The 24,908-nt window shown below is 52.7% G+C and overlaps 1 protein-coding gene across 2 annotated transcripts in view; it reads right to left on the minus strand.

Moving 5' to 3' along the window:
• ARHGEF10 (Rho guanine nucleotide exchange factor 10) overlaps positions 1 to 24,908 on the minus strand; it is a 61,995-nt gene that overhangs the window by 19,032 nt on the left and 18,055 nt on the right. The window contains exons 5-18 of one of the 2 annotated variants that reach the window (XM_070364348.1): positions 24,367 to 24,462; positions 22,853 to 22,929; positions 21,044 to 21,100; positions 18,617 to 18,780; positions 16,239 to 16,355; positions 13,633 to 13,747; positions 12,614 to 12,720; positions 9,736 to 9,813; positions 9,343 to 9,522; positions 8,559 to 8,675; positions 7,632 to 7,724; positions 6,764 to 6,934; positions 4,920 to 5,065; positions 4,543 to 4,736 (exon numbers count right to left, since the gene is read on the minus strand). In XM_070364348.1, coding sequence (XP_070220449.1) covers positions 4,543 to 4,736; positions 4,920 to 5,065; positions 6,764 to 6,934; positions 7,632 to 7,724; positions 8,559 to 8,675; positions 9,343 to 9,522; positions 9,736 to 9,813; positions 12,614 to 12,720; positions 13,633 to 13,747; positions 16,239 to 16,355; positions 18,617 to 18,780; positions 21,044 to 21,100; positions 22,853 to 22,929; positions 24,367 to 24,462 — 1,712 coding nt within the window. Of the gene's footprint in view, positions 1 to 4,542; positions 4,737 to 4,919; positions 5,066 to 6,763; positions 6,935 to 7,631; positions 7,725 to 8,558; positions 8,676 to 9,342; positions 9,523 to 9,735; positions 9,814 to 12,613; positions 12,721 to 13,632; positions 13,748 to 16,238; positions 16,356 to 18,616; positions 18,781 to 21,043; positions 21,101 to 22,852; positions 22,930 to 24,366; positions 24,560 to 24,908 lie in introns of those variants that run through there. The other variant, XM_070364347.1, reaches the window with a different exon arrangement.

Here is a 24,908-nt window from a genome sequence, read left to right on the forward strand (position 1 = left end):
TCAGGCTCACCCAGAATTTTTTAAAGGTGAATGTTTCTATGTAAGGAGATGCTTTCTGTTTCTGACCTTTCATTTTGAAGTAATCTGAGACTTTCCAGAAAAGCTCTAACAGCATAAAGTTCCCTGTACCTGGTGCTGGATGGTGACGGGTCAGAACCACAAGAGCATCCTCACAAAGCAGGAAATCACGTGGATGCAGCAACACTGACCAGCGTGGCCCCACCCAGACCTCAGGGCTCCTGGGAAACCAACAGCTTCTCACCAGGCCTGTCTCCATGGAAACTGCAACAGGCTTGAAATCTCAGGGTTGGAAAGCCAAGTGGAGTCCCTGTGGCCAAGGACGCAGTGACTGTGCCCAGAAACCCCCAGGAGCGTGGGCCGGGGCCCAGCGGACATGGCCGACGGCAGCTCTGTGCCCGAGGGTCCTACATCACCCCAGGCTCCCAGCACACACCGGGTGCCAGGGGCCTCCAGGACCAGGGCTCTCCAGGTGGGGGGAACCGGGCAACAAGGAAGTCGCAGACAGACGCCAGCAGGGATGGTGGGGGCGCCCACGGCTCCTGACGTGCACATCACCCCAATCCACCGCAGGTCTCCATGGTCTGTGCCCGCTCCCGGACAGGGGCACCGCACGTGGCTGCCGGTATCCCGCAGAGCCCCTCTGCCCACAGCCACGGCCGCACCCGAGCCCAAGAGTATCTCCCCTTGGGACAGAGGCCCAGCCATGCCTCTGGTTTTCACTGCCAATCGTGAGCATTAAGTAACTACATAGAAATCAATGGGAGTGATTTTCCCAAAATGACATGCATCAGAATTTACACAACTGCCCCCGCCTGCTGAAAGGTTTCAGGAACCTGTCCTCAGGATGGGCCAGCGGCCGGGTGGCAACGCCTTCCCCCTCATGTGTACACGTCTCTGAGGGCCTGACAGCTCACCCCCTGCCCCAAAGGCCCCCCAAGCACCCATGTTGTGGACCAGCCCCTCAACACCTGCCACGGTGCCCACCTGGCACAATTTCTTGCAAATTGAGGGTGGTCTAGGGGCCACTTGTGGAAACGAACTGAGGTTACGAGAATCCTAGATGAAAAATCCAATGTCACCTTATTTTTGCCATAAGGGAAATTTATTTCCTTATAAACCCGCCTCCTGCGATAGCATGGAGCAGAGTAAAACTAAGACATGGTGGGCACAGAATTTTGCAAAATAAGTTCCTGAACTTAAACCAACCGAGAGCTTCTGGCTTGCAAGGCTCCACACCTAGCAGAAAGCTTGAGGCCTCACGTGGCACCCCCCGAGGACAGGCAGGGCGCGGGGCGGAAGCGCCTTCCATCCCGGCTCTGCAGGGCCCTCCTCCCACAGCTGTGGTTGCCAGGCAGGGAGGCCTACGCTGTCCCCACCACTCGACAGCAGCCCAGCCTGCAGCGCTCAACTTCAGAAAAGAGTCATTCAAACAGCACAACAGTCACGTGAACATCGGGGAGCAGGGTTTCTAACTCAGCTTCTCAAAATAACTTGGGATGAGAAGCGCGGGAGCATCAGGAGAGACATCAGCGAGGGCGCTGCAGCTGTTCTGTGAAAACTCCGGCACGACCGAGGCAGGCCGGCCAGCGAGCGGCTCGCGGACGGGAGGCTCCCAGCTGCCCAGACCCACCGGAAGGACCCTAGCACTCAGCCTGGCGCTGGGGTCGAGGGCCGGACCCCGCCCACAGGGGCAGCTCACTGCCCGCCCCGCAGGACCCGCCCTCTCTCCAGGTTCACCTGGCAGATCCCTCATCGCTGCTGCCGTGGGGCGAACACCTAGACCATCTTCAGCGTCTCGTGAGCACCGGGCAGCATCACGCTCTGTCCCGGAGCTGAGTTCCGTCTGCCCACACTTACAGAATCAGCAGACTTTAGTTCTAACCGAGAGGGCCTTTTAAAGACCATTTACTCCCCCACTCACCTTTCATAGCTCAGAGCTAAAAATTAGACCCACTCCACAGTTGGGGAAACCACAGAGGTTCCCACACTAATCCCAGGTGAATATCCGGGCCCACAGTGCTGACTGCATCTGTGTGCAGAGGACCCCAAGTCAACATGGACCCCCACTCCAGGCTCGGTACCCGGCACACCCTGACCCCCTCATCGTCTGTTCACCGTGCACTTAAAATGGGTGAACTGTGCTGTGTGAGAGTACCATAATCTTAAAAATTAATAAATGCTTAAAAAAGTAGCACATCTAACACAGAACCAAGACTATTAAACGGGTGGCGGCTCTGTCTCCCATCCCTGGGACACCTGGGTCGAGACCATGCCTGCCCCCCCACCTGGAGTCTCCCCACCCGGAAACCGCAGACAGAGGCCTGCCGTCACCACCGGCGCGTGACACGGGCCTGCTGAGGACACGCGGGTTAACCTTTCTCCTGCAGTCAGGGGCCCGCCGCCACCACCCACACGTGACTCAGACCCGCTGAGGACATGGGGGTTAACCTTTCTCCTGCAGTCAGGGGCCCTCTACCACCACCCACGTGTCACACAAGCCTGCTGAGGACACGCGGGTTAACCTTTCTCCTGCAGTCAGGGGCCCGCCGCCACCACCCACGCGTGACTCGGACCCGCTGAGGACACATGGGTTAACCTTTCTCCTGAAGTCAAGAGGCCCGCCGTCACCACCCACGCGTCACACAAGCCCACTGAGGACACGAGGGTTAACCTTTCTCCTGCAGTCAGAGGCCCGCCATCACCACCCACGCGTCACACAGGCCCGCTGAGGACACGAGGGTTAACCTTTCTCCCCGAGAGGCCGGCATTCCCTCAGCATCAGCAGTCAGGGTCACCCTGCTCGCCTCTGTTCCAAGAGGAAGTATTTTACTACCTTATCAGCAACGAAAAGGTGTTTTCCTTTTCCGACCTTAGGCTTTGTTCTCCAGCGTCCAACCATGTGTGTAATTGAAACCGTAAGAGGAAGAGGCCCATTGGATGGGGATGGATCTAGGGGCCCATCTCCATGGCAACTTCTCGGTCCCAGGGTCTATCTGGGGGCCACTCAGTGGTCTTGGTCCTATTAAAGACTTGGCAGGACTGCCGTTGTAAGGCCAGAGCTGAGCAGCTGGACAACCCTAAATTCAGAATGAAAGCAAAGGTGTTGTCTGCAAAGTGACGCACCGTCTCCTGATGGACAGTGAGAACTGCGTGCCTGATTTGCTGGGGCAGGTGGGAAGTTCCTGGTATCATCGAGGGCTCAAGTGCAGCAGTGAACCTAGCCTGGGTTTTTGCTTGTAATACTTAAAAAATCAAGTCATCCTGCGTTTTGCTTTTTAACCTGCTGACTTGACTCCTATTCTAAGCTGGCTCAATGTGAACCATAAATTAGAAGATGAACAAGAGAACGCAGTGTTCCCAGGAAAACACCATCTATTTCATGGATCGAAGGCATCCCTGGAGATCTAACACAATGAGGTGATCGTGATCACAAACACATCTTGGGCTTGCTTCCATGGTAATAGGCACGGAAACGTTATTTTTGTTCACAAAAACAAGACGTAATAGGATCTGCTATCCTTCCAAGTCATTTAACTAAATTTTTAAGAACTTTCACATCTTCATGTTGCTCTTTATTAAGTGAAAATGTTAGTAATCGAGTCAATTTGGAGACTATTTTTCCCTCGCTCCCCCCTACTCCTCAGCTGGTCCCTCTTTAGGAAAACCTGTGATAAAGTCTGGTATTCTGGCTATTACTTGAGACGGTACACACACTGTTTAAACAGCACCATGAGTTTTCATCAGCAATTCAGGAGTCTAGGAGCACATGCTCACGGAGCTCGCTCCTCAAGGAGGTCACCAGACGCGTGACTCTTAGCATCAGGCGAAGAAGAGGAGCAAGCAGTGAGCAGGCCCCACATCAGTGGGGACCCAGCAGGCACTGTTTCCTGTCCCCCTAGGCCCAAGTGAACGTGCATGCTCACTCGGAAAAGCTACACCTTTCAAAACAATTGATGGGACGTCCCCCTTCACTGTACTTTAAGTACTCCACAATTCAGGGGCTGAGGCCAGTGAGTACAATTTAGCCGGGTTTTAACTTAGACTAAAAAAAAAAAAAAAAAAAGCAGAAGATGAAAGTAATGACTACCACTATGACACCAAGTTCAAATTCTAGGGTCCGCAGACCCTTTCCTAACAGTCACCGTGTGCAGGACTGCTGAGCACCACCCAGTGCCAGGCCCTTCCCGGAGTCCTCTGTGAGGGGCACAGGCAGGCATGACCCCCATGGAGACGGAAAGACACGGGGCAGAGACCTGAGCCCACAGCCCAGCCCACGCCCGCTGGGACTCTCTGCAGCCACACGACATGCCCTCTGCAGAGAGCAGGGCCCTATCCTGGCTTCTGGTGGGGGGCACAGTTCAGGATATGATGACATCCCAAGGGCAGGCCCCCACTCTCAACCCCGAAAGGGGACCACTCAGAGAAGAGCCGCCAACTGGCATGTGTCCACGCTCCCCCCACGTCCTCCGTAAGAACCGCGCCACCCACACCTCCCGCCTCAGCCCTGGAAGCGTCACTCACGGGGCTTGGTGCTGGCTGCCAGCAGGCTCTCGGGCGCTGGGCCCGTGGGACAGCGGCCGCCCTCTGCCGCACCCTCGCCGCCACCGTACTCGACCACCTCCGCCTGCCCAAGCGGGACACTCCACTTTAGTAGGTACCTCTGGCCCGACGTCACCGCGCCGCCGTCGTGGGAGGCGCTGCGAGAACTGGGAGCCCTGTTTTCAGCAAAAACCACGGGGACATGTCTCCAGGCTTCTCTTCCCGGGAGACGCCACGGAGACCCCCTCGACATGCTCACCAGGTGAGCTCTGTACACAGTGTCTGTGGGAAGGGGACACGCCACCCGCTCCACCCGTGCCCACAGAGCTCGCACGGGCTGACCCCGGCCGTCCACTCACCGGGTGCTGACCGTGGCGCACATGAGCACGTCGTTCAGCATGAAGAGCCGGCGCTCCTTGGTTTTCATGATCTCCCCCCGGTCGTTGTAGACGGTCTCTATCACGTCGTCAGAGCGGATGAGGTAGCGACTGCCGCTGCTTAGGAGCTAGGTATTCACAGTCCATCAAGGAAAAGAGAAAAGATGAGAAAGAAGCCTCATGAGAGACATGAGCAAATAGTGTCCAAGTTTTATAGATCCTCTTTTCTTTACAGAGAAACCCTGTTTCCAACCACACTTTGTGCATGTATAGCACAGAGCTCAGAAAGTGGCTCTTTTAAAAAACATTTTTCTTTTCCCTTAAAACCATGCTATTCTCTTTTTTAACTGATTTATTTAACGTTTGGCTGTACCGTGCGGCATGTGGGATCTTCTCTCCCTGACCAGGGATTGAACCCACTCCACCCACATTAGAAGGCGGAATCTCAACCACTGGACCACCAGAGAAGCCTTGCAATTTTTTAAAATGAATCTAAACAGTGGCAGGAATCTAACTTCCTTCCTCGAGCAGTTTCTCCAGCTAAGATATGCTGACTCAGCCACAGAAGGCTCACTTATTTTCCCGTGTCATTCACTGCAACCCTTCTCTTCCAATGACTCCTCAGAATACACACTCGTCTTCAGGGACGGTCACCCCCACCTTTCCTTTACTCAAGACACCGTCTCGACCTGGAAAGTCTGTGGGAGTCTTTATTCTCTGCTTTTATTTCTCCCAAAGGATATCGTAGTGACGTAACATCCTGACTGCTCGTGGTTGGCCATGTTTTACTTGTCTGAGCCAAATAAGACACTCTTGGTTTCCAAAGGAAAGGTGCTTAATATTCACTGGTAAAATGACTTAACTCATGCCAGAGGCAGACTTATTTTAGCGCTTTAGCCTGGCAGGAAACCAGGAATCCCTGGGCCAGACACCCACCCCGGCTAGCCAACCTCACGGGGATGAAGCTGCATGTCACTGACCCATCCATCAGTGACACCGCCCTCAGAGCACGCCGGCTGCCCTGGGTTCCCACACATTCTGGTACCATGGGGAAGCAGGACTTTAAACAACACGAACCCTCCTGAGAACATCTGTGAATGCTACTTTCTGCTTATAAAAATTCCTATACGAACCCTTTGGAGACTCAGAGAAAACCTGAGCTTAAAATGTATGATCATAAAGTGCTTTCAGTGAAATTATTAGGTGTCAGTATCCGGTAGGAAAGGACCCCTGCTGACAGAAACAAAGGTGACTTTTAGCAACAGAGACTATTATACATAATTCTTCAACACGGCTCGTATCCAGTAACTGCTTCCTGTGAACAAGAGCTTCAAATAAAAATGGCACAGCCTACGTGAAACCGGATTATCGTGGCAGGAACACGACCTTGTAAACACGAAGCTGTTCTGCGTCCCTTCTTCATGACATATGTAGCTTGGTCCTGCATGGACGGGACAGGTAAGACCACGTGTGACTGCCTATGCGTCTGTGAACGTCCATGCTTCAAGCAGGACTAAGAGGGAACGCTGCATTTTGAAAGTAAAATTCAGCTAGAAGAGTGACTCTTAACCCTCCCTGGGCCCTGGGTCCATCTGAGGACCTGGTCAGCCTAGGAGCCGCTTTCCAGGAAAAGTGCTCGGACCACATGGGCCTTGTGTGCACTTTCCAGGGTCTGTGACCTAGAGGCTCTCCTTGGACCTTGGTCAGCAGCTCTGGGCCCAGAGAGACTCGCCACCAAGGTCCCAGGGGATTAATAATAAGTGGCTCAGAGAGCCACAGCTCATTAGCACAAGCGGAAACAGCCTACAGAGAGGAAAAGCGTCCACCTTGTTTAGGTACCGCTCGTTGATGGCTTTTGCTATCTGTTTGATTTCACAGCGCTGGTCTGCATCTCTCTTCCTCTCGTTCAGCTTCTCCGCTAGCGTCTCGAGCTCCGTCAGCGCCATCTGGAGGGGCAGCCGGTCGGGGTGTCCCCGGGGTGTGTTCTTCAGCATGTCCTTCAGGAAACACAAGGCAGGGGGAAGCTGACACGTGAGGCCGGGTGGGGGGCAGATGGTCACCAGGCACACCCGCCCCCTCATCGCGCGGCTCCAGCATGGGCTGGGGGGAGGAGGGTTCTGGCACTGCTGCTTCTGGGGAATAAAATAAGCCCTGGGAAAGGACAACCAACTCAGTGAATCATGCTTTGGCTGAACATTCGAAGCTCCTTTTGCAAACACAAAATTGACTCATTAATCGGGGGTGGGAAGGGAAACAAGATTGCGTTTCCAGGGAAGGACCCCATGGCCGGCTCGCCGGGACCTCAGAAACTTCTGCCCTGGTAACGGTCAGGCTGCAGGTCTCAGCGAGAGCGTGGCAAGGGGACCCACAGACGCTCGGGATCTCCTTCCCAGGTGTGTGTCCTAGTACTGGGCTTTGAGTGCCGTCTGCCTGGGGGGCACAGGGAGGGCCCTGTGGGGGCACAGTGCGGTCACCTCCTGCACCTAGGTGCCCAGCTCCAGACTCTGAGTCAGGTTCGGAGAGGGCCATCTACGAGCCGGGCGCTGTCACCTTGGCGACCTCGCAGACTGCCCTCCCTACCCCGTCCCACAGCCCCGCCCCAGGCCCGCCCTGACATAAGCCACCCGGGAGGATGGACCGGGGCTGGGAGCCTGCCATGCACACGAGGACCCAGAGGGGCAGCGGGAGCCTCACCTGGAGCAGCAGGATGAACTGCGGGAACCTCTGGATGGGCTTCGTCATCAGGCTGTGCAGTGTGACGCGGTCAGGGCTGGACTCCTGACACTGCTGCGGGGACAAGGCCCGTCACCCCGGCTCAGACCACGCCGCCCCCCTACCCACCCGCCCGCAAGACGCAGCCCCGGGGAGGAGCGCACACCACCCGCAGCGCCCACCAGGGACCTCCATGGCTTCCCGCAGCCACTCCCAGCAGGGTGGGGTGCACCCCGGGGTCAGAGGAGGGGCAGACCCCGGAGCCCCTCCAGCACTGTGGGGCTCATCTTCAGAGGATCTGCTCCCTGCCTGCCCTGGAGACCAAGGGGCCCTCCAACCAGATCCCAGAGCCTGACCCTGAGGTCACCAGCAGCAGGCAGCCAGCCCCTGGGTCTGGGGTCTGGTCTCCACTCTCTGCCTAGACCCATCTGGCTACATCCTTCTAAGGATGTCCAAACAAAGTTGGTTTTCAAGAAGCTACTTTACCACTAAAAATTCATCTTTATTTCTGGTACTGATCCAATACCGAGGGCCCCATTGGTGCTAAAATCATTACAATAAATAACATTATACGTTTAGAGGGGAAATTTGGTAAAATCTCACTACAAAGTACTAGGCATCGAACCTGTTATCAGTTCAGTTCAGTCCAATCACTCAGTGGTTTCCGACTTTTTGCGACCCCATGAACCGCAGCACACCAGGCCTCCCTGTCCGTCACCAACTCCCGGAGTCCACCCAAACCCATGTCCATCGAGTCGGTGATGCGATCCAACCATCTCATCCTCTGTCGTCCCCTTCTCCTCCTGCCCTCAATCTTTCCCAGCATCAGGGTCTTTTCCAGTGAATCAGCTCTTTGCATCAGGTGGCCAAAAGGATGTTAAAAAACACAAAAAATTTTCAAGTGTTTACCTTTAAAAATTCAAGGAAAGCAGGTTTTGTAGCACATGTTTTCTTAAGGATTGCCACAGCTGTGCTGAAATTATTCACATATTCACTATAAGCATCCAGCACCATGGATTTAGAAAACTGTAATACAAGAGAAAATCGAGAAATGAAAATAATGGAGGGTTCACTGCCTCCCTGCCAAGCTTAGGATGAAAGACCGAAACCTGCACGAACAACAACCTCTCCGTCACTGTGCTCTTTTCAGGGACTAAACTTCATTATGACTAAGTGTGATTTTTCTTTTTCTTTAAGCAGACTTGTCAGGAGCCTGTGGTTCTTACTCTGCTGACCCCAGGGCACTTCAGTGCTTCCTAGCTCAAAGCCATGGCAGTTTGGCTGTCAGTTAAGAAAGTTCCTGACTACAGTCATATAATGATGACAAGTACAGACATCCTCCTTTAAACTGCTGCTGACCGGCACTCTGTGGACAGAAGGTCGGGCGCCTCAGTGTGCGGATGTCCTGGGTTCCTGACCTGACCGTCCCATGGAGATGCCACTGTGTGGTCTGAGACAGATCGGGGCACCTGAGCCTCTGGATGTCTCCACATCCTTCCCCAGGTGCACACAGGTAGGTGCACAGAGCCTCCTGACCGCAGACCGGCTTCAACAGGAGGTCCGCGGTGTCCGTCCAGGGTCAGCCAGGGTCAGCCGGGCTTGCACCAACAGGAGACCCACCCGAGGAAGAAGGGAGGGGGCCCTGGAGCCCAAGGGAGCCCTGCAGACCCTCCGAGTGCACCAGCCCCGTTACCGAGGCCACGAAGACATCTCCGATCATCTCCACTGAGTCCCACTCAGCCACGCGGCCAGCCAGCGCGATCTGGAGCAGGCAGTGGCACTGCAGCACCTCCTTGACCCGGAAGAAGACGGTCCTCAGCTTCCTCTCGCTCAGCACCTTGGGCTCCATCTCCCACAGCGGCTTCTCATATTGCTGAGGCAGAGACCAACAAGCACGGCCCAGGCTTTTCTCAGGTTCAACAAGGAACACAGAGAAGCTCGCCCTTATAATTACATGTGTGTCCAAATAAACCGCATGACTCTTGAATGTCAATGCATAGACACAACTCTCAGAGTCTTTTAAGAACTTTGCAAATTTGAGTATTTTATAATTCATAAAAGACAAAACAGCGTGATATTTGGGTACCTCCAATATCCTCTTAAGAGCATCCACATAGTTTTTCTCGCTGTCAACGATCGAGCCCAGAATGTACCTTCTTACGACCTGTTGGGAGTTTGAAAACACAATGGTTAAAAACTGCCTCGGAAAACACAGCAAACAGATTTAACTTCTGTTGAGGCTTATTGATGAAGTTTCTCTGTGTTCAAAACAGTACGTAAGTGAAACCTCCCAAGGCCTTAAAATATATTATGTTAACAATCTACCATGATGGCATAAGACATACTTTCCCATCACTACAATTCTGTTGTTTTTTAAAAACAACAGATTATAAACCACAACTGGAGCAACACAGCAAAATCATGGCATTAATAACAATTTCATTCACTCATACAACAAGAATAAACTGACTGTGTGTGTTCTGCATGCCGAGCATGGAGCTACACGGGGTTAATGTATACTTCGTGTACATATTAAGTTCAGAAAAAAAAAACTTTCCAGTCTTCCCCCCAAAAATGGTATTAGCAACACTTATCTAAAATCATTATTCCAAAGTTTTTTTTAAAAGCCCTTGGAAGGTGGAAGTATAGATCTGTTTTGTTCTGAGGCCATTCAAAGCCTCCAAGGCTAGAAGCACAAGGAGTGAATCACCAAGGTCGTTTCAGGAGCAGCCCCCACTCCCTCAGATCTGAGGCCTGCACTTGAAGTAGTGACATCACTTTGGGGTTTGTTCCCACGACCCGAGGGCACGCAAGCACAAGCTTCTGGCCCCAAGGTGCCTGCTGGAGACCAGGACGACACTTGGCACTTCTGTCCAGCTGACACCCAGTTTGGAAAGTTGGTTTTGCCAGTAAACGGGAAATAGAGGGTAAAAAGCACAGCAAGGTTGCTCTTCCCCGCCCCCAGCGGCGCAGTGGGAGGCTCGTCCCAGGAACCGCGGCGCCACCTGGTGGCAGGAGCCGCCCCTGGCTGCGTCAGCGTGACTCCTTTCCTCACAGGAGGGGCTGCTCCTTCACGAGATGGAGGCAAAAATCAACCCTGAGGGACACCTGAGGAACAAAGTGACATGTTTAAAGGGCGGATGCTTCAAAGTACACACAGATGTGTCTATGAGCCCACAGACCCCTCGCTCTGGATCCTCCCCCCAAACTATAGAGGGTCAGATTCAGAGTTCCAGACAATGTCTCAAGTCTGGAGTCAGAATATCTGGAATTTGGGGGGATCTAACACAGCAGATGGTGACTGCAGCCATGAAATTAAAAGACACTTACTTCTTGGAAGGAAAGTTATAACCAACCTAGACAGCATATTCAAAAGCAGAGACGTTATTTTGTCAACAAAGGTCCGTCTAGTCAAGGCTATGGTTTTTCCAGTGGTCATGTATGGATGTGAGAGTTGGACTATAAAGAAAGCTGAGTGCCGAAGAATTGATGCTTTTGAACTGTGGTGCTGGAGAAGACTCTTGAGAGTCCCTTGGACTGCAAGGAGATCCAACCAGGCCATCCTAAAGGAGATCAGTCCTGGGTGTTCATTGGAAGGACTGATGTTGAAGCTGAAACTCCAATACTTTGGCCACCTGATGTGAAGAGCTGACTCATTTGAAAAGACCCTGATGCTGGGAAAGATTGAGGGCAGGAGGGGAAGGGGGCGACAGAGGATGAGATGGTTGGATGGCATCACCGACTCAATGGACATGGGTTTGGGTGGTCCAGGAGTTGGTGGACAGGGAAGCCTGGCGTGCTGTGGTTCACAGGGTCACAGAGTCAGACATGACTGAGTGAACTGAACTGAACCCAGGTGTTAAATACTCTGCTTAAGTGCTGAGATGACTCTGATGTATCAGGTCAAAGGGCCTGGAATTGGTATCAAAACAACTGGAAAATAAAGATAAAACCCCAAATCTGCCCCGATTGCAGGGCCCCCGCAGGTTAGGACACCCCTCAGTCAACCCTGGCATGTGGACAGCACGCCCGGGGCCTGTCCCCAGACTTCAGGCTTCCCAAGATCCATGCACGGCTGACGGGGCGTTGTCCCGGGGCTGCCTTCCTCACGCACGGCCTCCCAGCCCTCCCCTTTTCACGCAAGCCCTCCTCACGAATGCCTTCCCTACGCGCCTTCCTGCACACAGCCTCCTCACGCACGGCCTCCTCATGCACTCACGCACGGCCTCCCCACGCACTCACGCACGGCCTCCCGAGCGAAAGCCCGCTCGCCTCGGCCCCGCCCTCACCCTGACGGTCGCTGACGGTCTCCTCGCGGCAGCTCGCCATCTTTCCTGTCGGACTCTGAACTGACCGCGGAGGGTTTTCATGGTCTGCACGCCACACGCAAGCGTGCGTGTCATGTGTACGATGCGTGCATCTATATCGACCATCACCTACCTGTCCACTTACATCTGTCCAGCTTTGTCATCTACCTACGTTGTCGGTCATCTCTCTCAGCGTCCATGAACTGCAACATGCAGCCCACGTGGGAAGACTCAAATTACATCCCCCCAGGACCAGCAACCCTTCTCCCGAAGGCCCCTGGCTCTCGGGTATGCCCTCGCCCCCCATGCCTTCCTCCCCTTTCACCCAAACATAGTCAAATGGAAACCACTGAGTTTTTTCCCCTCTGCTACCGATATTCAGAGATTAAGAATTCGTTTACATTTGGCTAAGTTCATGAGTTACTGGAAATCTGTATTCTAACCACCATTGCATAGACGCTTCACACACTCACACCTGGTCTCTTGGCCGTCAACATGAACGAGCATAAGTGAGGCTCACAAAGAAGCAGATCTTCCACGCGTGCTCACAATCACACAGCGGGGATACCTAACGTATTTAAGGACAGCGAGGCCAGAGGCCAGGCGGACGGAGAGGTCAGCGCAGCCCTGCCGTGCCAGCCCCGCCCCACGCCCTACCTGCTGCTGAGACAAGCCTTCCGGCATCGGGGTGAGGATGGCTTCGGGGTGCTTGCAGTCCACGTCGATGAACACGTTCTGCTCCTCTTCAAGACAGGATCTGTGGTCTTAAAGGAAGACAGAGCGTGCTAGTCTGATGTTGAAATGGGGCGTTTATAACACTGCAAGGCAGTAAAGCTGCCGTCAGAGGGGCGCCCTTGGCAGACACCTCAGCCCCAAGCGGCCTTCCCACCCAGCGATGAGTCAAGTGAAGCTTTAACAAACCCAGAAAATAGCCCCTCCTACAAGGGGAACACAGAGTTTGTTGATATTTGAAGTTTTTGGTACTTGAAATCTAACTTCAAAAAGGCAGAGGTGTCATTTGAACACCTAGAAGGCAGAGTAGAAACACATATTTCAGTTTCTGAATCTATAACATAACCAAAATCAGAAGCAAATAAAGGCAGTTCTGAGTTACTCAGAACCAACACTCCACAGACAAAAACGAAGGGAGACTCAGTAACCTCCTGACTTTCTGCCTTTCTCATTAGAACTCTGAAAAAGCACAACTCCCCCCAGATCAAAAATTTTAGACCAAAACTAATTTCTAAGAACTTAGATGCAGCTAAGTAAGCTAAAGAATCCACAGAATGGCTAGAAACCAGAAAAGCATGGGAATTTTCAGGTAATATTGAGATTATCTAATTCAGAAAACTGTGAGGAGCTTTAAAAAAAACAGCACACAGGATCCTGATCCAAGCCTCTCTGCTCCGCCGCAGTCTGGAAGGGGCAGGAAACACGCCCAGGGGTCCCAGCACAGTGAACGAATCCCTGTGATCATGTTCTGTGATGAATGACCATGCTGAGAACCCAGGGACTCCGGGAGCGAGAGTGAGGGACCCCCATCACCCGACTGCTGGGAGGAGCCAGTTGGGAGGTGGCGAAATCTACCATCTGGGAGAATGCCCCCACTTTCTGCTGCGGGGAGAGAGTTCCCCCACCCCGTGCCCACCCGGAGGGGACCCAGTAAGGAAACGCACCCGCAGAGATGAAGGATTTGGTCCTGATGAAGGAGCGTCCCCGCTTCACGGCGGCCTTTGTCTTCTCCAGCCCATCCTTGGTGCCCTCTCTCGCGGCCCGCACCAGTTTCTGCATCTGCAGGGAAGGGGGTCTGGGTGAGGGGGGCGGCTCGGTGAAAACTCCTTGTTGCTCTTAATCCATTTTAAAAGAATACTGTCAAGTAGTCTGGTCTTGAAACATCTGAAATTGGCTTTTTGATCTGGGAGAGCTTTCTTGGCTGTTGTGTGGGGGGGATGGGGAGGTAGTTTGGGGCTGTTTTGGTTTCACTGGTTAAAAAAAAAAAAAGGAAAAAGAGACTTTAAAAAAGAGCCCTTTCTTAGCATAGTTTTTAAAATGTGTCCTTCTGTGTTTAAAAGTTGACCTTCGTTTTTATTACAAACACTTGCCAAGAGCCTTGGAGAAGCCTGGGTGTGGAGAAACAGAGGGCACGGACGTCAGGGGGTTTGCCCGAGGTTAAAGGGCAGATCGCAGGATACAGGGGAGCCGCCAGCTGGAGACCACCCCCGGCCGGCCCAGTGGCTCACAGGCTTTATACTGACCACTCCCAGGACCCACTATGCCTGCGGGAATACCTGCCAGGATGTGGACAGAGAGACGGCCAGCCCACAGGAAGGACCGGCAGAGCCCACCTCCCACCACAGGGGAGCATGCCCACTCTGGTTCCCGGGGGCAGGTCCCGGCACAGTACTTAGACTGGCCACCAGTGTCCAAAGCGCCCAGCCATGTGCCTTGCGTTTTATCCACTTTTCTTGCCCTTTAGAAGCTAACCTTGATGGTACTGGCCATCCGGCACCAAGTGATTGATTGTTTAGAGAAAATCCAGATGGCCTCTTACGACACAAACCCCTTTAGTCTGTCTACGGTGCCTCCCTACCCGTCCTCCTGTGATCCTCCCCGGGGGGCGGCGGCTGTTCAACACCTGCCAGCTCACCCCCTGTGGCTGTGGCCAGGGCCTCCCAGTGCCAGGCCTCCAGGGCCACCGCCTGGTTGTGCATTTGTCCAAAGTGCCGCCGGCCAAGGGGCTCTTGGGGGCTGAGGCTCGGCTGACCCAGCAATTCAGCCCAAGTGTGCATCCCAGATGCAAGAGCCATGCCCCTGCAGGTTACCCACTCGTGGGGCCGCCAGTCTGGCCCTGGACACACGTAACTGCAGCCCAAAGTGACTCTACAATTCCCCTCTGTCCCTGCGCCTTAGCCGGCCTCCCTGATGCGCACCTGGCCTCCCAGCCAACTCGACGGAAACCAAGCCCAGGTCACGCTGTCTGGCCAACCCCAACCCCAATGTCCTGTACCCCACCACCACCCACCTTCGCCAGGTCAAACACGGCCAAGCCACTTCTGCCTCCGCTCCTGCACCCCTTTAACCAAACTTGGCCACGTCCGGAGACCACCGTGGACAGCATCCGGCCACCCCCTTCTCCACAGTGCCCACACCCTGCAGGTGCACCCGACTGCTCAGCTGCCAGGCGCCTCCCCTTAGCTCCTTCCCCACAGTCTCCCTGGATCCTCCCTCCTCCTGCCAGACACGGCCTACAGCCCGGCTCCATCCACACTCCCTCCGAGTGAAGCCACACAGATGCCGGGGTCCGTGGGGAGGGAACAGCTGACTGGGGCCCCACGGCCACCAGCCACACGCCGGGCCCCGCTCCCCTGCATAGGACAAGTTGCCCCACTCTGCCGCTCACGGCACTTCCCACTGTCCTTTCCTGAGTGTGTCCATCTCTTTGCTGAGCCAGTCTCCCTCACACATTGCCCTGCGCTGCCCGGAAACCCCCAACAGCCTCCGACTATCCCCGGGGCTGCCACCTGTTTCCTGCCCAGGGACCAGCCTGATGCCGAGCCGAATGAGATGCTATGATTCCGGGGGCTTTGCTCCTGAGTTGAAAGTTGTGGAGCACAGCGGTGGCATTTACAGGGATGTTTCTGAATGAACACCTGCCTCAGGCAAGTGCCCTTCAACACCTGAACAAACGACAGACATCAGAAGGATGGCAAATCCAGCTGAAGTGAAGTTACTTGACAGTGCTCTTTTAAAAACCATCTCAGACAGCAGACGCCACGACATTCAAGCCGGCAGTTCTCAGCTCTGCGGTCTCAGGAGCCCTTCACGCTTACAAAGTCACCAAGCAGCCCCAAGGGCTTCGGCTCACCTGGTGCATTTGTCTGTATTTATTGTCTAAGGAGTTGAAATTGAGAAAAAATGTTGAATATTTTTTAAATATTAATTTTATAAACAACAAAACTATTTAACTTTATCTTAGCTAGTAACATTTGATGATAAATTACTATGTTTTCCAAAACAACAAAAAAAGTGCATTGGTTTGCACATGGGGGAACCTGCCTCGAGTCTGGCGTGGAGTCGGAGGATCCCGCGTCCCAGCAGGTGTGGCACAAGCCAGGCAGGACAGAGGCAAAGGAGGTCCCGGAAATGACAGGAACCCTCCACTGCCTGGATGGCCCTGGGGTTCCCTGGACCGCACCCTGAGAACCGCCGCAGCTCAGATGTGAGCTTGCTCATTAAACAACAGTCTGCTTCTGCAGAAGCATTTCCAGCGGGAACCACACACCTTCAGTTCATGTTTGTGCTTTAGCTGCTGAATCTCTACCGCGCCCACCGTGTTTGCCATCAACTCTCTCATCTTTCTCTCATAGTGCTCCTTTAAGCGGGTTAGGTCATGGGAGAGCTACAGCACAAAGAGACACAAGCTTTTCACAACACGCTCTTCCCGGCGCTTTCAGGCAGTCTTACATTGAGAGGACTTGAGCCGCATCTGGTGGGTGACGTTCACGCACCAACGTCCTCCTGCCCCGGGCCCCCCGTCCTAGCCCTCCGGCTTTCGGGAAATAAACACACGAGTGAGTAAAACATGTCAGCAGAGGGCAGACTCCAGGTGAGCCAGGATGGAGACTCCTCTGTGCTGAACCAGAGCAAGTAAACGCACAGAAAAATCTGGGCACCAGCATGCGTCTACATTTTAGTGGATTTAAAGTGACCCAAAATGTAGAAATACATATAAAATTATTCCTGTATGTCAGCACCAAAGCAGAAGAAACTTGAGTTCAGCACTGAGAGGGGCATGGTTTGGTAACAGCCACGTCAACTTTTAAGTCTCCAGACTGACGTGACTTCCTCTGCAGCTCCCGGGGCGGGGTGAGGTCTCAAAACTCTGTCCTCGCATCATGACAGACGTCTCCAACGTGCAACCCAAGGCCTGCGCCTTAGAGAGTGTGGCCCATGTTCCCCAGACAAGGACATCTGGGCAATTTCTGATCCAATCTAAGACCGTCTGGGAGATCAGTCTTCTTTGACAGTTTTTGAAACATGACTCTTTGAACTAGGGAACTAGGGACTTGTTACAGCATTGCCTGTCCTGTCCCAGGACGCTGCCTGCTGGCCCCCGTGAGGGCTCTGCGCTCGAGGCCGCCCGACCCCCTCCGGCATGTTACTGTGGTGCGTCTGGGAGCACGGGTTCGCCCGGACAGCCAGGAGGGCAGAGTCTCTGCCCAGAAATCATGCTCACAGCTCACGGGCCATTGCTGGACCAAGCCGGTTTGCACTAACCCCCCGGCCCACTGAAGATGAAATTTAGTTAGGAGTTTCTTAACCGCTCTCCAAGGCCCCCACTGGGTGTGCCATCCTGCTGAAATCAGGCCCCAGCACCATACTGAAAACCTCCATTTAAATCTGGAACGCTGGGCTCAGCGAGAACAAGCCAAGTGTCACCTTAGTCACCAGCTGCGATTGAAACTATAGCTGTAACTTCACTTCCTGGCTAAGTCTCCGCTGTAATGACTCTGGTGACAGGCGAGAGCCAGGTTCCTGCAAAAGCTTGTTAGTAATGTTGAATAGTTGGGGGACTTCCCTGGCAGTCCAGCAGTTAAGACAGCATACTTCTAATGCAGGGGGCAAGGGCTTGATCCCTGGTCAGGGGAACTAAAGATCCTGCAAGCCATGTGGCCAAAAAATACATACATACATAAGTATCAGGTAGTTGGGTTGACCACCAGCAGTTGGTAGAGCCTTCTTAAGTTTCAGGATGAGATTACAGAACATGTGAACCCCAGTGCCCAGAATGACCTATAAGCCACACATACATGGAGGCCACGCAAGGAGCCCACCAGATTGGTTACAGGGGCTCAGGCTGCCGTGACTCATGGTGATTTACTGATTGCGTTGTAAGGCACTGGCCGCAGCCTCTGTCCACGTGAGGCCTGCATGTCAACCTCACACAGAACACAGAGCCCCCTTGGACGTGACCGTGGACGGCTGTACAAATCCCTCTTTCACCAACAGCCCAAACGCCGACACGAGCAGTGGGGGCGGCCAGTCACCACCAGCCACCAGGCCCCTCAGTGAGCAGCGCTCCGGTCCCCACTTACACCCGCTGGCCCTGGCGTCAGCCCGGAATCCACTCCTTCAACCCGGACCCTGGTCTCAGGACTGTCCCGCTGAGGGAGGAGAGTGCCCAGCGGGGTGGGGCCTTTGTCCTGTAACATCCTCTGTAACACCTTCTATTTTTACCTCTTCCTGTTTGTGCTCAGAACGCCGAGGACCACGACATTCTGTAAAGGACAGTGAGCTGCGCCGTGTCCACCGGCCAGGCTCTCCATGCAGCCGGCTGCGCACTAGCAGCGCTGTGTGTACACAGCACAGATAGCCAGGGAATGCCTCCTTACTTCCTGAATGCTCAGGACAGGGAGCTCGTTCGGGGCCTGTTGAGGGATTCCATTTATGTAAATTTCATTCTCTCATCCTGCCAGGACTGTACTGTATGAGATAAAGGGCCTCTTCTCTTTTGCTAACATCAGATGCTTTCTTCAAACTACACATCAACATCTTAGAAAACAATCATGTAAAGACTATGTGAACGAGGCAACCCCTTCTGGTCCTGGCCACACGCCCGTGTGAGCACGCTGTCCCCCAGCACATAGCCGGGACACCTGCCTGCTTCCTGTGGTCGCCACGCAGGAAGGAGCGGGGGACCCCGCTCCTGCTCTCCGAGTCGCTCTGCTCCTCGTAGCTCTCGAACTCGCTGGAGCTCCACCCATACTCCAAAGAGCTGTGGCCGCCTTCATCTCCATTCTCCACGTCGTCATAAATCATTTCATCTGAGTGCAAAAACACCAGATGAAGAATTAAATTGCAGAACTCAATTAAAATGCAGAACTCCTGGCTACTCTGTGCATGTCTGTCGTGTGAGAGCGTCACTGAGAGCTGGGGAGGAGACACCCGGGAAGAGCTTGGAGGAGCAGTGGAGGGGCCTCGGGGGGAGACCCCTGGCAGTGATGGGTGGGGGCAACAAAACTCTGACAAACCCCCAGCCCCATCCACATCCAGAGGACCACTGGTCTATGAGAAGCCACCACGATTATACCAAATGATTTCTTGCCCGTAGAGAACTTTTGATGAAGGAAAGATATTCTTTGGATAGATACGTGGAATATAAAGAGATTACACAGACTGACAGATCACCGATAGATGATAAAGATAATCAAATATGAACGAAAGTAAAGCATATTACAAACTGTAAATTCTTTTGTGCTAAAATTAGCCCATAAAACCTATAACCTGTTGCATGCATGCATGCATGCTCAGTCACTTCAGTCGTGTCTGATTCTGCAATCCCATCGACTGTAGCCCACCAGGATCCTCTATCCATGGGATTCTCCAGGCAAGAATAATGGAGTTGGTAGCCATGCCCTCCTCTAAGGGACTCTTTCTGAACCAGGGATCGAACCTGGGTCTCCTGCTTTGCAGGCAGATTCTTTACCGCTGAACAACTGGGGAAGCCCATAAACTGTTACTGCATTTAAACGTCTTTATCATATCAGTCATTTCAAAATTAGTGATGAGCATGTCTGTTCACGCCTCCAGATCACGACAAAGGCGCTGCCCGCACAGGGGCACCTGGCCTAACAGAACGGCCGACATCTCCAGCAGGGGCACTACTGGCCCACCTGCCGTTAGCGTTTGGTTTTTGAGACCCCAGATCATCCTGTTTGTGCCGGGAGAGCCCTACCAGGGAGGATCAATTATCCCAAAATGCAGTTCAAACCTGGCTTTACAGAAACTAGCCTTTAGTCCCCATGTTGCTTGTAGCAGGTACTTAAATACTACCCAGGAGCACACTTACTCTAAAGATCCAGTAGGTTTGTTTATAAAGAGGCTAGAGGGTCTCCCGTCCTGCTGGGTCTTGGGAGGCAGCCTCTGTTAGCTGAGGCTGTAGCAGCTCCGGGGACCTGGTCGCCTCCAGAACACTTTTGGGATGAATAAATGAGTCCATGCTTTTAAATATGAAGTTTGCTGTCAATTTTAAGAATATGTCCTCCATGAGGCTGGGAAGGTTCTGTCAGGAGTTTTTAACACCAGAAGGCCACTGTATGGCACCAACTGCCTTCTAAGCATATGATTTCTGTCATTCACCTGGTCCCCTGGGAAATGACACTGAACCAGCCAATGTTGGAAGACACCTGAACTCTGGAGACACACCTCCAGGGCTAGGGTGGGCTTCAGCTTGCTTGCTGGGCATGAAGGCCTGACCTTTCATCTGGGTCGTTCGGCATCAGGCTTTCTGAGTGTAGGGGCTCTAAGTCTGAGCTAACAACCTCCGAGGGTCAGAGGCGGTCCACTCACCCATCACAGCTCTCTGCTGCCTTCTGTGGGTTCAGCACCCCTTTCCCATGAAATGCAACACGGACCGTTCCTCCGGGCTCTACAGGCGGTCCAGCTCCCCAACCTGTGTCTGATGCTGCCTGTGTCTCTCTAAAAGGACAATACTTTGGCCGGATGTGGAAATCTGGGTCAGAACACTGCATTTTCTTTAGCAGTTTGGGAACATTATCTGCCTGTCAGGAAGTATGCTGTTCTTCCCGAACTGCGGCTCCTCCCGGGTGGCGGCGGCTCCTCTCCGGCTGCTGTTAGGTGGGTCATGGTGGGGCTGTGCTCAGCCGGCTCAGCTGTAGGCGCCTCTGTGTGCATTCACACGTGACCCTGCTTTGGCTCTGTATTTGTATAATCTGGGAGCTTACATCTGTAATCCCGGAAAATTCTTAGTAATCCCTTCTTCCATGACCTCCTGTGTGTCACCTGTTACCTCCCGGCCTCCACGCCTTATCTTTCCATTTGTATTTTCACATCTTTAACTCCTCCTGCTTCTTTTAGGTAATCGAGATAGTCATCCAACCTCCAGGGTCGGGTGTGAACACGCGCACAGGTGTGCACACACAGCGTTCTACCCCACGGTATCAACAAGACACTGAAACCTTACAAAATGTGACCACAGACGCGCAGGGGCTGTGCGCCTAGGGGCTTCGCCTGCCCGCTTCCATCTAAACTGCAACCCGTTAAACTCAGTTCCAGACGAAACCAAACCTGGCTCAGAGTCTGAATTTTCTCTTGGCACGTCGTCGTAAATGGCTTCTTCCGGATCTGGAAGGAAAGGAAAGGAGACTTTAAAACTGACCCAGACGCAGAGAGAGCAGTCTGCACTCGCGGGGCCCATGGCCTCCGGCGAGGCTTCAGCCACTCAGAAGCTTGTTTTACGGGGATGGTAACTGACGGGGCCCCACTGGAGTGCAGGCATTGTTCTTAGGGCGGAACACTTCCTGGGGAAGGAACGACGGCTCTACATGGAGTAGCTGTGAAACATCTCCAGGAAGAGATTTATGGCCTCCAGGCCAACGTATTCCTTTTTTTCGTTTGTTTTGCGTTCAATTACACATCTTTATAAGCATTTTTAAGTTACTGCAATTAATGTTTTCTGACGGGCAAAACACACAAAGGTGGCGTGTAGTCTCAGAAACAGAGGGATAGATTCACTGCTGCTCTGAGTAGGACTCAGCTGACAGCGTCATCTCGTTTCCCGCGACTGCAGATGAAAGGCAGCCACGTGCACGTATGAAGATGTGCAACTTTTAGGACAAAAACCTCTAAAGCTGTACTACATGAACCACTAGTAGCCTAGGAAATTGTTTAAGGTGTTTCTTTTTTTAAAAAAGTAGGGATCCTCCACGGTTGACGTTCCATGTGCCTGACTCAGGGGTCCCACAGGAGAACAGAGTTTGAAACTCATGTACGTATTTGTGAGAGCTCCATGCTCTACAGGTAGCCCGACGAAATTACAGTGCGCTCCATCCAGGAACCCACAAAAGTGATGGTTACTAAGCAACAGGAGACAAAACCAGGTAAATACAGCCTCCCTCTCCTCTGACATGCAGCCACTGTCCCTTCCCACGTTCCCGGGGTGAACGCACGGCCACGGCCCGGCGTATTCTTGGGTTGCTGTCAAAGCCCAAGTCAGAGACGCTTGCTGTCCCGAAATAATATGTTTCAACTGCGGCCACAGTATTTCCACCCCTATTAGAGCACGTGAGTGGCTACTGGTGTACAGACCTCACATTCGAATACAGTTATTCCACTAATGAAAACGAGTCATGGGAGAAAAAGTCAGACAGCTTCTACTTTGTAAATAAAATTGCTTGAGGACAGCGAGATGATAATTTAATCCTGTAATGATCCATATTTAATAGCCGCTCGCAGAAGCATCTACGTTTGCAGAGTTCTTTGTTTTGACAATGTCATAATTAAAACAGAAATGAAACATTCCAGGGGAGAATTTAATAATTAGGATAATGTTTAGATGGTCGTACCTTGTGAGTCAATCGTATAAGACGATTACACAGACATTAGTGAGCCAGTGGATGGTAAAAGGGCTAATTAGAAAAGCAAGGTTACTTTAAAAATATTAAAAAACAAGCCTAGCTAAAATTAGTTCTGCTTTCTGCACCACACGTGGAATAAAAGGTCTGCCAGGCCACGCCATCTGGTCTGTGGGCTGGCTTAAACACCCACCACCCCTCTTCAAAATGGTACCATAAGAAAGCATCTGACTGGGGATCACGAGAAAGAATGCCTTGTTAGTGCCTCTGTCCCCAAATCTCTGGCTGTTATGACAAAAGACAAGATCAGTACTGGAATAAATCCATCAGCCAGGACGAGGGGGGTGCTGAGACGCAGAGAGCAGATGATCTGATGGGAGACAAAGCCATGGCTTCGTGGGGCCCGGGGAAGCAACTGCAGTCAGCGGTGGTCGGGGCTTCAGATGAACGGACACAGGACAGGAGAACAGCAGCAGAGCCGGACAAACACGCACGGCCCCTGGGGCCCTGGCGTGGTACTCACTCTCCATCCAGGCTGTGTTGGCCGGATCCGCGACCCAGCGGGCCAGGGCGCTGTCCTCCTTCTGATCTGGATCCTCACTTAAAGAACACACAAGAACATCGGGATGTTGAGAACCCCTCACACGTGTCTGGTGGGATGAAGAATGGTGCAGCTGTGGTGGAAAACAGTTTGGCTCTTCCTCAGAAAGTTAGACACAGGATCACCGTGTGACCCGGCGCCTCCGCTCCTAGGTGTGCAGCCAGAGGACGTGAGGGCAGGGGCCTGCCAGGCACCTGGCCGCAACGTCCACAGCAGCGTCAGCACGGCCGCTGGGAGGTGGCCGTCAGGAGAGGAGGAGATAAACAAAATGTGGTGTGTGTGCACAATGGAACGGTACCAGGCCTTCAACAGGAAGGAGATTCCAACACACACTGCAGTATGGATCATCCTCGACACATGATGCCAAGCCAATGAGCCAGACACGGAAGGACAAGCACTGCACGATTCAGATCATATGAGCACCTAGGACAGGCAAGTTCACAGAACGTAGAACAGAGGCCTTGGGAGCTGGGAGGGGGCACCTGGGTTATGGCATGAAGGGCGAGGCTTCTGATCAGGACGATGAAAATGTTTCAAAGGCAGAGAGTGGTGATGGCTGTACGACTCTGTGAATGAATTTAATGCCACTGGATTTTACACTTAAAAATGGTTAAAAATGGCAACTTTATGGTATGTATTTTTATTGCACTTTTAAAATGAATAATGCCATATACTGAAAACTACAGGATGGTCCACTTTAAATAGGTGAAATGTAGTATGGTATATGAATTATAACTCGATAGAGTCGCTTAAAAGCAAACACACCTACCATGCAGCGAGCACGCTGCCATGCTAGGCGGTAGGTGCTCTACAACGTGGTAAAACCTGGTCTTTGTATTTGAAGTATTCAGTCTGGTAGAAGAAAGGGACACAGGAGATAACGTGAGAGCACAAAGCAGTCAATCACAATGCAGGTGTGTGCACATGGCTCTAGAAGCACAGAGGGGGACGGTTTCATGAAACGAGACACTTAAGCTAGAGTTTTGGAGGGTGAGTAGGAGTTTGCCTGGAGGCGGGGATTCTCCTGGGAATTTCAAGCAGATGAAGCAGCATTTGTGAAGGCAAGCAGCATGAAAGAAACACCCATAATCAAATCAGTTTCAAGGATTTCAGATGAAAGCTGGGTCAGACAAAATTAAAAATCCTTTCTCCCCGTTGGGACTCTTGAGAAACTTAACAAGGTCAAGCATGTTGTCCAGCTCTATCTGGTTGTGAACCCAGTTTCTCTTTATCCACAAAGTGTCATATTAACGTCTGAAAGAATCCTGGGGTTCAGGAAGACCTGATCTCGGGGTCCCCGGGTGAGAAGGCAGAGGGAACACAGGACAGAGGGACCAAGGGGTGGGGAGGGGCCTTGGCAGTGAGCTCGGATTCACAGCACTCGGCACGTCAGGGAAGGTCCAGGCCTCAGAACACCTGGAACACGAGCAAGATACCTGTTCGCTGGATCCTCAGAACTCAAGGAATTCAGCTGGCTGTCTTCCGCCGCTTCCTGTGTCTCTGCCAGGAGAGGAAAGTTCACACTGTTCACGCTTGAAAGACACGTCTAGGGACTTGCTTTTTACCCTTTAAATGGTTTCGTACTTTCCTTTCTCATCAATGAGAGGCTTATCTTATCGTAAAGAGGATCGACTGGCAGATTTAAACTCTTCAACTTTTAGATAAAATGTACTCCAACAGGACGCCGATAAAGAGTGACACCCAAAGGCCTCATGAGCCAGCCTGCAACAAAGTGGTGCCCAAACGAATCAAGCCAGAATCGAAAACTAACACCACGGGAATCTGCAATTACGATCCACTTGAAAATGTGTCCACAGGACAAGCTCGAAAGATTCTCAAGCGTGAAAGATTCTGAAGTTGGTGAAATTTGATAACCAAACTGCATGTTCCCCTCAGCTGTCTTAACTTGGCAGGAAAAAACCGCTTTCCTCAGACTTCACACGTCTGTCCTGACAGCACGTCTGAGAGGCCACCGTCC

Source organism: Bos mutus, chromosome 27 (genome assembly GCF_027580195.1).
Source record: "Bos mutus isolate GX-2022 chromosome 27, NWIPB_WYAK_1.1, whole genome shotgun sequence".
In the NCBI taxonomy this organism is placed as follows: domain Eukaryota; kingdom Metazoa; phylum Chordata; class Mammalia; order Artiodactyla; family Bovidae; genus Bos; species Bos mutus.